At 41.2% G+C, this 14,862-nt stretch overlaps 1 protein-coding gene across 1 annotated transcript in view; it reads right to left on the bottom strand.

The window, feature by feature from the left end:
- LOC311147635 (cadherin-18-like) overlaps positions 1 to 12,517 on the bottom strand; it is a gene marked incomplete at both ends in the record, with an annotated part of 124,889 nt that extends 112,372 nt beyond the window's left edge. The window contains 1 exon segment of the mRNA XM_084184366.1: positions 12,281 to 12,517. Within this exon segment, the coding sequence (XP_084040492.1) occupies positions 12,281 to 12,517 (237 nt within the window).
- Positions 12,518 to 14,862: the final 2,345 nt, after the last annotated feature.

Raw genomic sequence — 14,862 nt, 5'->3', positions numbered from 1 at the left:
CTGTTATTTTTAACCCATAAGAGTCTAAGCCCTGTCTGGTGCGGAAATTACGTGGAGATATTGAAGCAACATCTCAAGATATCAGTCAGGAAGTTAAAGCTTGGTCACAAATGGGTCTTCCAAATGGACAATGACCCCAAGCATACTTCTAAAGTTGTGGCAAAATGGCTTAAGTACAACAAAGTCAAGGTATTGGAGTGGACATCACAAAGCGCTGACCTCAATCCTATAGAAAATATGTGGGCAGAACTGAAAAAAATTGTGCGAGCAAGGAGGCCTACAAACCTGACTCAGTTACACCAGCTCTGTCAGGAGGAATGGGCCAAAATTCACCCAACTTATTGTGGGAAGCTTGTGGAAGGCTACCCGAAACGTTTGACCCTAGTTAAACAATTTAATGGCAATGCTACCAAATACTAATTGTAAACTTCTGACCCACTGGGAATGTGATGAAAGAAATAAAAGCTTAAATAAATAATTCTCTCTACTATTATTCTGACATTTCACATTCTTAAAATAAAGTGGTGATCCTAACTGACCTAAGACAGGGAATTTTTACTAGGATTAAATGTCAGGAATTGTGAAAAACTGAGTTTAAATGTATTTGGCTAAGGTGTATGTAAACTTCCGACATCAACATAACGATGGTCATTATGGCCAAACAGTTCTATTTTTGTTTCATCAGACCAGAGGACATTTCTCCAAAAAGTACGATATTTGTCCCGATTTGAAGTTGTAAACCGTAGTCTGGCTTTTTTATGGCGGTTTTGGAGCAGTGGCTTCTTCCTTGCTGAGCGGCCTTTCAGGTTATGTCGATATAGGACTTGTTTTACTGTGGATATAGATACTTTTGTACCTCTTTCCTCCAGTATCTACACAAGGTCCTTTGCTGTTGTTCTGGGATTGATTTGCACTTTTCGCACCAAAGTACGTTCATCTCTAGGAGACAGAACGCGTCTCCTTCCTGAGCGGTATGATGGCTGCGTGGTCCCATGGTGTTTATTCTTGCATACTATTGTTTGTACAGATGAACGTGGTACCTTCAGGCGTTTGGAAATTGCTCCCAAGAATGAACCAGGCTTGTGGAGGTGTACAATTGTTTTTCTCAGGTCTTGGCTGATTTCTTTTGATTTTCCCATGATGTCAAGCAAAGAGGCACTGAGTTTGAAGGTAGGCCTTGAAATACATCCACAGGTACACCTCCAATTGACTCAAATGATGTCAATTAGCCTATCAGAAGCTTCTAAAGCCATGACATCATTTTCTGGAATTTTCCAAGCTGTTTAAAGGCACAGTCAACTTAGTGTATGTAAACTTCTGACCCACTGGAATTGTGATACAGTGAATTATAAGTGAAATAATCTGTCTGTAAACAATTGTTTGAAAAATTACTTATGTCATGCACAAAGTAGATGTCCTAACCGACTTGTCAAAACTATAGTCTGTTAATAGGACATTTGTGGAGTGGTTGAAAAACGAGTTTTAATGACTCCAACCTAAGTGTATGTAAACTTCCGACTTCAACTGTATATATAGATTTGCGAGAAAAACACATATGGGGGATTGGAAGTGATGCAGACAATTACATTGATGGAAGTTGCAATCCATCTGCAATATTAAAGCTGACATACCCCCCCAATTTTTTTTTTTTTACAAATAAAAGAAAATAATATAACACACATATATACATATACTTTTTCCCCTTTTTCTCCCTAATTTCGTGATACCCAACAGGCTCTGTCGTAGCCGGCCGCGACCGGGAGACCCATGGGGCGGTGTTGTGGGTTCGATTCCCACGGGGGGCCAGTATGACCATAAAAAAATAATGTATGCACTCACTAACTGTAAGTCGCTCTGGATAAGAGCGTCTGCTAAATGACAAAAAATGTTTGTTTTTTAAAGTGTTAAAATGTAGTTACAGTCTTGTCCCATCGCTTCAACTCCCATACGGACTCGGGAGTGGCGAAGGTCGAGAGCCATGCGTCCTCCGAAACACGACCCCGCCAAGCCACACTGCTTCTTGACACACTGCTCGCTTAACCCAGAAGTCAGACGCACCAATGTGTCGGAGGAAACACTGTATAGCTGGCGACCGAAATCAGCGTGCATGCGCCAGGCCTGCCATAAGGAGTCCCTAGAGAAAGATGGGACAAAGACATCCCGGCCGGCCAAACTCTCCCGTAACCCGGACGACGCTGGGCCAATTGCCACCTCATGGGTGTCCCAGATCTGTAGCCTTATTCTAAAATGGATTAAAAAATAAAAAAAACATCTAATCAATCTACAAACAATACCCCATAATGACAAAGCAAAAACTGGTTTTTAGAACGTTTTGAAAATGACCAAAAAAAGAAAAAACAGAAATATTACATTTACATAATTATTCAGACCCTTTACTCAGTACTTTGTTGAAGCGTCTTTAGCAGAGATTACAGTCTCGAGTCTTCTTGGGTATGACGCTACAAGCTTGGCACACCTGTATTTGGGGTGTTTCTCCCATTCTACTCTGCAGTTCTTCTCAAGCTCTGTCAGGTTGGATGGGGAGCGTCGCTGCACAGCTATTTTCAGGCCTCTCCAGAGATGTTTGATCGGGTTCATGTCCGGGCTCTGGCTGGACCACTCAAGGACATTCATAGACTTGTCCCAAAGCCACTCCAGCATTGTCTAGGCTGTGTGCTTAGGGTCCTTGTCCTGTTGGAAGGTGAACCTTTGCCCCAGTCTAAAGGTCCTGAGTGCTCTGGAGCAGGTTTTCATCAAGGATCTCTCTGTACATTGCTCCGTTCATCTTTCCCTCGATCCTGACTAGAGGAAAACCTGCTTTAGTCTGCTTTCCAACAGACACTCGGAGACGAATTCACCTTTCAGCAGGACAATAACCTAAAACACAAGGCCAAATCTACACTGGAGTTCCTTACCAAGATTACATTGAATATTCCCAATTGGCCTAGTTAGAGTTTTGACTTAAAGAAGATTGAAATTCTATGGCAAGACTTGAAAATGGCTGTCTAGCAATGATCAACAATCAACTTGACAGAACTTGAATGATTAAAAAAACAATAATGGGCAAATATTGTACAATTCAGGTGTGCAAAGCTGTTAGCGACATACTCAAAAAGACTCACAGCTGTAATTGCAGCCAAAGCTGCTTCTACAAAGTATTGACTGAGGGGTGTGAATACTTACACTATGGTCAAACGTTTTAGAACAGGGTTGATAGAAGTTTTTTTTTTTTTTTTTACTATTTTCTACATTATAGAATAATAGTGAAGACATTAAAACTATGAAATAACACTTATGGAATCATGTAGTAACCAATTTATTTTGAAACAAATCTAAATATATTTTACATTTGAGTTTCTTCAAATAGCCACCCTTTGCCTTGATGATAGCTTTACACACTCTTGATATTCTCAGTCCGCATGAGAGCCAGTTTCAAATCATATCTGTAGAGTAAGTGCAACACATCAAATCACTAGTGCAACCAACTATTTTGACATTATAGTGCATTCAGGAAGTATTCATACTCCTTGACATATTCCATATTTTGTTGTGTTACAGCCTGCATTCAAAATGGATAAAATATATATATATTTTTTTTTCTCACCCATCTCACACAATACCCCATACTGACAAAGTGAAAACATGTTTTTAGAAATGTTAGCAAATTGAAATTGAAATACAGAAATATCTAATTTACATACACCACCGGTCAAAAGTTTGGACACAGCTACTCATTCAAGGGTTTTTCTTTATTTTTTACTATTTTCTATATTGTAGAATAATAGTGAAGACATCAAAACTATGAAATAACATATATGTAATCATGTAGTAACCAAATAAAGTGTTAAACAAATCAAAATATATTTTGTATATGAGATTCTTAAAAGTAGCCACCCTTTGCCTTGATGACAGCTTTGCAAACTCTTGGCATTCTCTCAACCAACTTACATTTTCAATTAACAGGTGTGCCTTGTTAAAAGTTAATTTGTGGAATTTCTTTCTTTCTTAATGCGTTTGAGGCAATCAGTTGTGTTGTGACAAGGTAGGGGAGGCATACAGAACATAGCCCTATTTGGTAAAATACCAAGTCCATATTATGGCAAGAACAGCTCAAACAAGCAAAGGGAAACGACAGTCCATCATTACTTAAAGACATGAAGGTCAGTCAATCTGGAAAATTTCAAGAACTTTGAACGTTTCTTCAAGTGCATTTGCAAAAACCATCAAGCGCTATGATATAACTGGCTCTCAAGAGGACCGCCACAGGAATGGAAGACCCAGAGTTACCTCTGTTGCAGAGGATAAGTTCATTAGAGTTAACTGCACCTCAGATTGCAGCCGAAATAAAAGCTTCACAGAGTTCAAGTAACAGACACATCTCAACATCAAATGTTCAGAGGAGACTGCGTGAATCATGCCTTCATGGTTGAATTGCTGCAAAGAAACAACTACTAAAGGACACCAATAAGAAGAAGAGACTTGCTTGGGCCAAGAAACACGAGCAATGGACATTAGACCGGTGGAAATTTGTCCTTTGGTCTGATGAGTCCAAATTTGAGATTTTTGGTTCCAACCGCTGTGTCCGCAGAGTAGGTGAATGGATGATCTCCGCATATGTGGTTCCTACTGTGAAGCATGGAGGAGGAGGTGTGATGGTGTGGGGGTGCTTTGCTGGTGACACTGTCTGTGATTTATTTAGAATTCAAGGCACCCTTAACCAGCATGGATACAACAGCATTCTGCAGCGATACGCCATCCCATCTGATTTGCGCTTAGTGGGACTGTAATTTGTTTTTCAGGCTGTGTAAGGGATACTTGACCAAGTAGAGTGATGGAGTGCTGCATCAGATGACCTGGCCTCCACAATCACCCAACCTCAACCTATTTGAGATGGTTTGGGATGATTTGGACTGCAGAGTGAAGAAAAAACAGCCAACAAGTGCTCAGCATATGTGGGAACTCCTTCAAGACTGTTGGAAAAGCATTCCTCATGAATCTGTCATCAAGGCAAAGGGTGGCTAATTTGAAGAATCTCAAGTATAACATATATTTTGATTTGTTTAACACTTTTTTGGTTACTACATGATTCCTTATGTGTTATTTCATAGTTCTGATATCTTCAATATTATTCTAAAATGTAGAAAATAGCAAAATAAAGAAAAAACCCTTGAATGAGTTGGTGTGTCCAAACTGTTGACTGCTAATATGTACAGTTGAAGTCGGAAGTTTACATACACCTTAGCCAAATACACTTAAACTCAGTTTTTCACAATTCCTGACAGTTAATCCTAGTAAAAATTCCCTGTTTTAGGTCAGTTAGGATCACCACTTTATTTTAAGAATGTGAAATGTCAGAATAATAGTAGAGAGAATTATTTATTTAAGCTTTTATTTCTTTCATCACATTCCCAGTGGGTCAGAAGTTTACAATTAGTATTTGGTAGCATTGCCATTAAATTGTTTAACTTGGGTCAAAGGATTCGGGTAGCCTTCCACAAGCTTCCCACAATAAGTTGGGTGAATTTTGGCCCATTCCTCCTGACAGAGCTGGTGTAACTGAGTCAGGTTTGTAGGCCTCCTTGCTCGCACTCACTTTTTCAGTTCTGCCCACATATTTTCAATAGGATTGAGGTCAGGGCTTTGTGATGGCCACTCCAATACCTTGACTTTGTTGTCCGTAAGCCATTTTGCCACAACTTTGGAAGTATGATTGGGGTCATTGTCCATTTGGAAGACCCATTTGCGACCAAGCTTTAACTTCCTGACTGATGTCTTGAGATGTTACTTCAATATCTCCACGTATTTTTCCTTCCTCATGATGCCATCTATTTTTTGAATTACACCAGTCACTCCTGCAGCAAAGCACCCCCACAGCATGATGCTATCACCCCCGTTTTTCACGGTTGAGATGGTGTTCTTCGGCTTGCATGGGCCCCCATTTTTCCTCCACACGTAATGATGGTCATTATGGCCAAACAGTTCTATTTTTGTTTCATCAGACCAGAGGACATTTCTCCAAAAAGTACTATCTTTGTCCCCATGTGCAGTTGCAAACCGTAGTCTGGCTTTTTATGGCGGTTTTGGAGCAGTGGCTTCTTGCTTGCTGAGCGGCCTTTCAGGTTATGTCGATACAGGACTCGTTTTACTGTGGATATAGATACTTTTGTACCTGTTTCCTCCAGCATCTTCACAAGGTCCTTTGCTGTTCTTCTGGGATTGATTTGCACTTTTCGCACCAAAGTACGTTCATCTCTAGGAGACAGAACGTGTCTCCTTCCTGAGCAGTATGATGACTGCGTGGTCCCATGGTGTTTATACTTGCATACTATTGTTTGTACAGATGAACGTGGTACCTTCAGGCGTTTGGAAATTGCTCCCAAGGACGAACCAGGCTGGTGAAGGTCTATCAATTATTTTCTGAGGTCTTAGCTGATTTCTTTTGATTTTCCAATGATGTCAAGCAAAGAGCCACTGAGTTTGAAGGTAGGCCTTGAAATACATCCACAGGTACACCTCCAATTGACTCAAATGATGTCAATTAGCCTATCAGAAGCTTCTAAAGCCATGACATCATTTTCTGGAATTTTCCAAGCTGTTTAAAGGCACAGTCAACTTAGTGTATGTAAACTTCTGACCCACTGGAATTGTGATACAGTGAATTATAAGTGAAATAATCTGTCTGTAAACAATCGTTGGAAAAATTACTTGTGTCATGCACAAAGTATATGTCCTAACCGACTTGCCAAAACTATAGTTTGTTAACAAGACATTTGTGGAGTGGTTGAAAAACAAGTTTTAATGACTCCAACCTAAGTGTATGTAAACTTCCGACTTCATCTGTATACACTAAATGACTAAAAGTATGTGGACACCTGCTCATCGAACATCTCATTCCAAAATCATGGGCATTAATATGGAGTTGGTCCCCCCATTGCTGCCATAACAGCCTCCACTCTTCTGGGAAGGCTTTCCACTTGATATTGGAACATTGCTGCGTGGACTTGCTTCCATTCAGCCACAAGAGCATTAGTGAGGTCGCGCACTGATGTTGGGCGATTAGGCCTGGCTCAAAGTCGGGGCTCTGTGCAGGCCAGTCAAATTCTTCCACACCGATCTCGACAAACCATTTCTGTATGGACCTCGCTTTGTGCACAGGGGCATTGTCATGCTAAAACAGGAAAGGGTCTTCCCCAAACTGCTGCCACAAAGTTGGAAGCACATAATTGTCTAAAATATCATTGTATGCTGTAGCATTAAGATTTTCCTTCACTGGAACTAAGGGGCCTAGCCCGAACCATGAAAAACCGCCCCAGACCATTATTCTTCCTCCACTAAACTTTACAGTTGGCACTATGCATTGGGGCAGGTAGCATTCTCCTGGCATCCCAGATTCGTCCGTCAGACTGCCAGATGGTGAAGGGTGATTAACCACTCCAGCCGACGCTTGGAATTGCGCTTGATGATCTTTGGTTTGTGTGTGGCTCCTCGGCCATGGAAACCCATTTCATGAAGCTTGCAACTAAGAGTTATTGTGCTGACATTACTTCCAGAGGCATTTTGGAACTTGGTAGTGAGTGTTGCAACTGAGGGCCAAATATTTTTACTCGCTTCAACACTCGGCAGACCCGTTCTGTGAGCTTGTGTGGCCTACCACTTCACGGCTGAGCCGCTAATGCTCCTAGACCTTTCCACTTCACAATAACAGCACTTACAGTTGACTGGGGCAATTCTAGCAGGGCAGAAATTTGATGAACTGACTTGTTGGAAAGGTGGCATCGTATGACAGTGCCACGTTGAATGTAACTGAGCTCTTCAGTACGGGCCATTCTGCTGCCAATGTTTGTCTATGGAGATTGCATGGCTTTCTGCTCGATTTTATGCACCTGTCAGCAATGGGTGTGGCTGAAACATCCGAATCCACTCATTTGAAGGGGTGTCTACACTATTTTTATATATGTATATACAGTGAGGGAAAAAAGTATTTGATCGGCTCCCAGGTGTCTTTTATACAGGTAACAAGTTGAGAATAGGAGCACACTCTTAAAGGGAGTGCTCCTAATCTTAGTTTGTTACCTGTATAAAAGACACCTGTACACAGAAGCAATCAATCAATCAGATTCCAAACTCTCCACCATGGCCAAGACCAAAGAGCTCTCCAAGGATGTCAGGGACAAGATTGTAGACCTACACAAGGCTGGAATGGGCTACAAGACCATCGCCAAGCAGCTCGGTGAGAAGGTGACAATAGTTGGTGCGATTATTCGCAAATGGAAGAAACACAAAATAACTGTCAATCTCCCTCGGCCTGGGGCTCCATGCAAGATCTCACCTTGTGGAGTTGCAATGATCATGAGAACGGTGAGGAATCAGCCCATAACTACACGGGAGGATCTTGTCAATGATTTTAAGGCAGCAGAGACCATAGTCACCAAGAAAACAATTGATAACACACTACGCCGTGAAGGACTGAAATCCTGCAGTGCCCGCAAGGTCCCCCTGCTCAAGAAAGCACATATACAGGCCCATCTGATGTTTGCCAATGAACATCTGAATGATTCAGAGGAGAACTGGGTGAAAGTGTTGTGGTCAGATGAGACCAAAATCGAGCTCTTTGGCATCAACTCAACTCGCCGTTTTTGGAGGAGGAGGAATGCTGCCTATGACCCCAAGAACACCATCCCCACAGTCAAGCATGGAGGTGGAAACATTATGCTTTGGGGGTGTTTTTTCTGCTAAGGGGACAGGACAACTTCACCGCATCAAAGGGACGATGGACGTCAAATCTTGGGTGAGAACCTCCTTCCCTCAGCCAGGGCATTGAAAATGGGTCGTGGATGGGTATTCCAGCATGACAATGACCCAAAACACACGGCCAAGGCAACAAAGGAGTGGCTCAAGAAGAAGCACATTAAGGTCCTGGAGTGGCCTAGCCACTCTCCAGACCTTAATCCCATAGAACATCTGTAGAGGGAGCTGAAGATTCGAGTTGCCAAACGTCAGCCTCGAAACCTTAATGACTTGGAGAAGATCTACAAAGAGGAGTGGGACAAAATCCCTCCTGAGATGTGTGCAATCCTGGTGGCCAACTACAAGAAACGTCTGACCTCTGTGATGATTGCCAAAAAGGGTTTTGCCACCAAGTACTAAGTCATGTTTTGCAGAGGGGTCAAATACTTATTTCCCTCATTAAAATGCAAATCAATTTAGAACATTTTTGACATGCATTTTTCTGGATTTTTTTGTTGTTATTCTGTCTCTCACTGTTCAAATAAACCTACCATTAAAAGTATAGACTGATCATGTCTTTGTCAGTGGGCAAACGTACAAAATCAGCAGGGGATCAAATACTTTTTTCCCTCACTGTATACTCCGTACTCCGACATTTCTCGTCCTAATATTTATATATTTCTTAATTCCATTCTTTTACTTTTAGACTTGTGTGTATTGTTGTGTATTGTTAGATATTACTAACTGTTGGAGCTAGGAACATAAGCATTTCACTACACCCGCAATAATATCTGTTAAACGTGTATGCGTCCAATAAATGTTGATTTAATTTCATTCATGAAGCCTTCATGTACTTTATGTGCTTTTGTAAGTTACATAAATGCTTCAAAATTCACAAAACATTTCCACACAGTCTTTGTCCAACGAACCATGGCAGAGTTAGTGCCTACAAAAAGACACCATTACCAATTCTCTCTGTTCCTACACAGGAAACCTCTCCTTCCTCTCTTCCTTTGCTGCTTGCTAGTGTCTGCAATTTTTTACCAAGCGCAGTGATGAGAACAATATAGTGTTTGAATGTGAATAATGAATCCTCCTCTGTCTTGGCTTAATTAAGGGTCATTCTGTCTCCTGGCCACATTAGGACATGGCACACTAATCCCACAGCCACATAATTAAATGTTGCCAAGTTTCTCTCCTGCCATCAAGATACTTCATCATCTCTCCATCCAAATGTGGCATGTCAAATTAATCTCTAATAATGTGTACGTTTGTTTTTAACGTCCCCGTTATGATACAGGAAGGATTAGCTGTTTTGCTGTTTATGTTTGTGTTGCTTTCCTCACCATGTTGTCTGCTTCCAAGATGGCACCATATTCCCTACTTAGAGCACTACTTTTGACCAGGGCCTATGAAGGGGATAAAGTGTGATTTGGCACGCACAAATAACTCTCTCTCTAAGGTAGAGGAATGAGGGATGGAACGAACAGTGGCCATTATCTATTCAGCATGATAGAGACAACCAATCAGAGACATCAAAGGATGAGCAGCAGCTGTATTTCATGTTAATATAATCCATGAAAGTAATTATTATTTCATGGAATTAGTGGCAAACTGAAAAACTGCCATTATACAACAATGCAGTTTCAATCAGGATGTTCTCTTCCCTAATACCCTTGTACTACTACAGTTAGTCAGCTGCAATAATAGAGACAGAAGCCCAGAAAACGCTGAGAGAATGTTTTGGTGGCACCTTGGGAATTTTGCAGTTCACTCATGCATTTTATAACATTAGCAATGCCATGTTTCATCAATAAATAACACCTATTAGGATATGTTTTTTACTGGTCTGTCAACACGACTACCCAGGCATATGTGATATAGCCTTGCATCTGTAGCACACGGTTGTCATCCCTGTGATCAAAACAAACAACTTAGTGGTGATGGTGAGTAATAATATTTAGAGGATATTAGAGGGGTTTAGTTGTGTGTTTTTTTCACTCTCTTTCCACCTCTATCTGTTGTCTCTCTGGACTGCTCTTGCTTTTATTTATTTTTATTTTTCATTCCACATCATGTTCCCTCCTCTGTATTGAAATACAGACATATGCGCATGCAGTCAGAGAGAGAGGAGTGATCCGCCTCCCTCGTTCTCTTTCTTTCTGAGTGTGGTTGAAGGGATTAGCTTCTGCCCGAGTGCCTAGAATAATTATCACTGCAGCGGAGAAACACATTTCCACATTTTAGGAGATAAGGGGGCCATGCAATCTGTAAACTGAGGACATAACCAGTTTCCCGTGGCTTATTTTGTAAGTAACAGAAAAGTCATCACAGCAACCACAGTCCAGACCTGCTGGGTTGCTCTTGCCCTCCGAGCACAAGGTTACGACCGCCAGTCATCTCTAGTGCCTGCCTCTCAGTCTTTGTGACATCAATAATGTCTGATGTGACAGTCTGAGTCCATAGCTGGTATGACATGCAGCTCAGACGTACTGTATAAGCCACTAATGGCCCACAGTCACAGTGGATATAAATAAGAGTTATGTGGTCTGTTATTCTTGATAGTTTTTGTTGTTGTTGTTCAGACGAGTCCTGTGAATCTTATGGTCACTGTAGAGCAAAACAGAGAACACCTTAGTGTTCGTGAGGGTCTCAGCTTTCGATGGTGGAGTCATTTTAGTTTGTAGCTCAAACCGCTCAGACTTGACAGACGTTTGTGTGAGAAGACCTGTTCGGAGTAGGGACGCCGGTGTCAGCGACTTGAGACCAGTCTGTCCCGTGAAGCTTGTGAGTGTCGTAGAGCAAACAATACAGACTTTGTGAGAAGACTGATTTCGGGATGTCTCCTGATCTGACAAACACAGCTGTAGCTCTGCCACGGCAGTCTTTAGCTTAAACAGACAAATGTTGATGGGTATTTTTTATTATTATACTAATTAGATTTGCCCAAAGTGCTAGACAGACGGTGCAAGGAATCTTGTTAGTTAATCCTGAATAAAACATTACACATTTTCATGAGAAAAACTTGGAAAGTCTTCTTCTCTTAACAAAATAAAAACAAGTGAGATTTGTTGTGCAACCCCAATGCCACCCTAACCCCTACATAGTGCACTATTTTTGACACGAGCCCTATGGGCTTTGTTCAAAAGTAGTGCACTATATAAGGAAAATTGTGCTATTTGGGATGCACCCTTGGTTTAAACATAATTAGACAGGACAAAAGCACCCGGAATACCAACAAGGCATATCACCTTAACAATAGAATCTGTAACTGCCACAACGCATTTCCAATAGACAAGACAGCCATGCAGAAAAACACACCGTATTCAAAATGGCACACTATTCTCTATTTAGTGCACTACTTTTGTCCAGGGCCCATAGAGCTCTGGTCAAAAGTAGTGCACTATGTAGGACATACAGTAGGGTGTCAGTTGAGACACAGCCAGAGCCAAGTTATCAAGTTTCCCTGGAATGAAATAAGCTGTTGTTTACAAGCATCCAAATTCAAGCAATTAAGTACTGTGAAGTATGGCAAAACAAAACAATACAATACCTTTCCCACATATTGAGTGTCCGGTCCTATGTGTTCTTCTAAAACAAAGAATTGGTTCCAGATCCAACCACGTTTAGGCCTGTGGTGCACTTCCGTCTCGCCATTGGCCAGTTTGGTCTGGTTCTTGGCGATGGGCACTTTGTCTGCAGGGATATGATGGCTAGCCCCATAGCACCTCTGGAGGAAGCAAAGGCAGACCAGTACGTGACAAAGACAGGAGGTGGTGGATAACCTCATGGTGGTGCCTCAGTGTGTTTGTAAATATATCCCAGCGTGCTTTGCGCTACGTGTTAAGGTCCTCCCACCACCGCCGCCGCCACCACCACCGGCCACCGCTGCAGCCTCACGTGGCTGGCGGTTTCGATGGACAGATGAGGGTGGCACTAAAACCAAACTGGGGAAGGCCTGGTCCGTGTAATGGTAGATTCTCTATGGTTCATGGCCTAACCGTCCTTTGAGGAGAATCAAGGCAAGCTTCCTTTACATCATGGAACAGCCAGGGTCTGGAGTAGAAAACGGACGGACGATGACTTTTGTATTTGTATCAGAAACTGGAGTTGATTATGGCGACCATTCTGTGTTTCCTGGAAGAAAGAGAGCGATAGAGGGATTAATTACATTTCATGAGTTTTAACTTCCTTAAATCCCCTCGAGAGAAATTGGACCCGACCATAATAATACTTGACACACAGTGGGCACGCATTTAAAATAGATGACTTTGAAAACAGAAAAGAAGCCTCCATCTCCTCACATCCAGTTCTAAAAACATAAAACACATTTTGGATGTGGTGAGTCTTTAGTTATTCATAGGTTGTCTGTGTCTGTAAGGTCAGAGAGATGGGCTGCACTCTATTTCCTTAATAGTGTGTATAGAATAATAGGGTGTCATGTGGGATGCATCAATGATATTTGCTGAATAAAAGTGCCCAATGAGTTCTGATGATCCATGTATAAAGCCAGAATGGGGCTATACTGTAGTGACTCACATAGTACATGAGTTGGGCTTTGTAGACATATTAGAAAACAGTTTTCACTCCTTTATTTTACACTGCTGTGCCATACTGTATGAACAGATTAGTTGGTGCCTCGGCAAGCTGAATTATAACCAGGGCAGCAAGAAATATATTTGCGGCAATAAGGACAGATATTACGCTACTTAAAGGCATGGCATTTGGAGAGTGAGTTTTGGTAAGCAATGGAAAATGAAAAGGGGAAAACACAGTTCTGCTAAATGGGTTTCTTCTAAATCGAAATTGCATTTTGAATGCAGAATTTACTAAAAATAATATATTTTTTAACTATTTATAATACCCATTTCCTTCCTTTTCTTCCCCTTGTAAATTTGCAGTTGTTGCACATGACATTCATGTTCATGATGGTCAACTGTTAATACATATTTCATATTTCTAAAGAAAACAAGTGTTTCGTTGAAATAATTGTATAATCACATTGAGTGAGTGGAATAAAAAACAGACTACTGGTATACAGCTAAAAAGTGAGTGGAACTGAATTGTATAGAAGATTCCAAATATATCACTGCAATTCAAATTATGTCGGAGAAGGACGTTTTGCCACTGTCGGGGGAGTCAAGAAACCTACGGAGAGATGTCGTCAGAGAGCCTGCTTCTGCTGCTGGAGCCTACAGTATGTGAGTACTGAATCCTACACTACAAAGGATCTTCCTCCACCATTTCAAAAAATAAGTTTTGACATCCAACTTAACCACAAATCTATTATTTACCAAGTATTACAGTATAATTTTTTGCTGTGGATTATTGAGAGGACAAAAACTTTGATTTGAAGTCTACATAGCTATAAGACCTGACAAGCATCAAAGGCAAACTAGACCTCTATAACCTTACCATCCGTTGCGATGACATAAACAAATTCAGAAATTAGGAATTAATAGTCATAGCTGTCACACTTTGGGGGATAATCAGCAGAATCCCTTTTAAAACATAAAATATATGGATTTAAAATACGCTTAGAAGAATCCTTGACTAATCCCCATGTTTCAAAACCATCACTACATGTAAATGATGCAGCTGGGCTTTAGCTAGTTGTTAATGGTGTGCCCTGCCAGGCAGAGATATAGGGCTCTGGTAAAAAATAGTGCACTATGTAGGGAATAGGGTGCAATTTGGGATGCTGCGACAGAGAGGCAGAGGCTGGTACACATCACCGCAAATTAGGACAGGCCTCTTAAAGGGAGCCAAATATTCAACATCTGTATGTGACATGATTCTCACCTCTAGTCGCCACAGGTATGGTCATGTAAGCTACAATATACTCCCTACGTACGGTGTCCAACTCCTGATAACAACTCATAGTCCTATCAACGTCATATACCTGTCCAAATATTCAACATCTTTAATCTGTTTGTGACAGGATTCTCCTGTAGTGTCTAGTCTCTACAGGTATGGTCATGTAAGCTATATTTTACATATTCCACATGCTCAGCACACATCAACAACTCAGTTAATGTCATAAGACATCTCTATCCTTCTTAAAAACAAATCTAAATGTATATTGACAGGAGAAAAGATAGTTTGAGGGTCACATTTTGGTCACTTTATAAAGGG

The sequence above is a fragment of the Coregonus lavaretus genome (assembly GCF_964263955.1).
Source record: "Coregonus lavaretus genome assembly, chromosome: 2".
Lineage (NCBI taxonomy): Eukaryota > Metazoa > Chordata > Actinopteri > Salmoniformes > Salmonidae > Coregonus > Coregonus lavaretus.
This window is presented reverse-complemented; position numbering and strand designations above follow the sequence as displayed.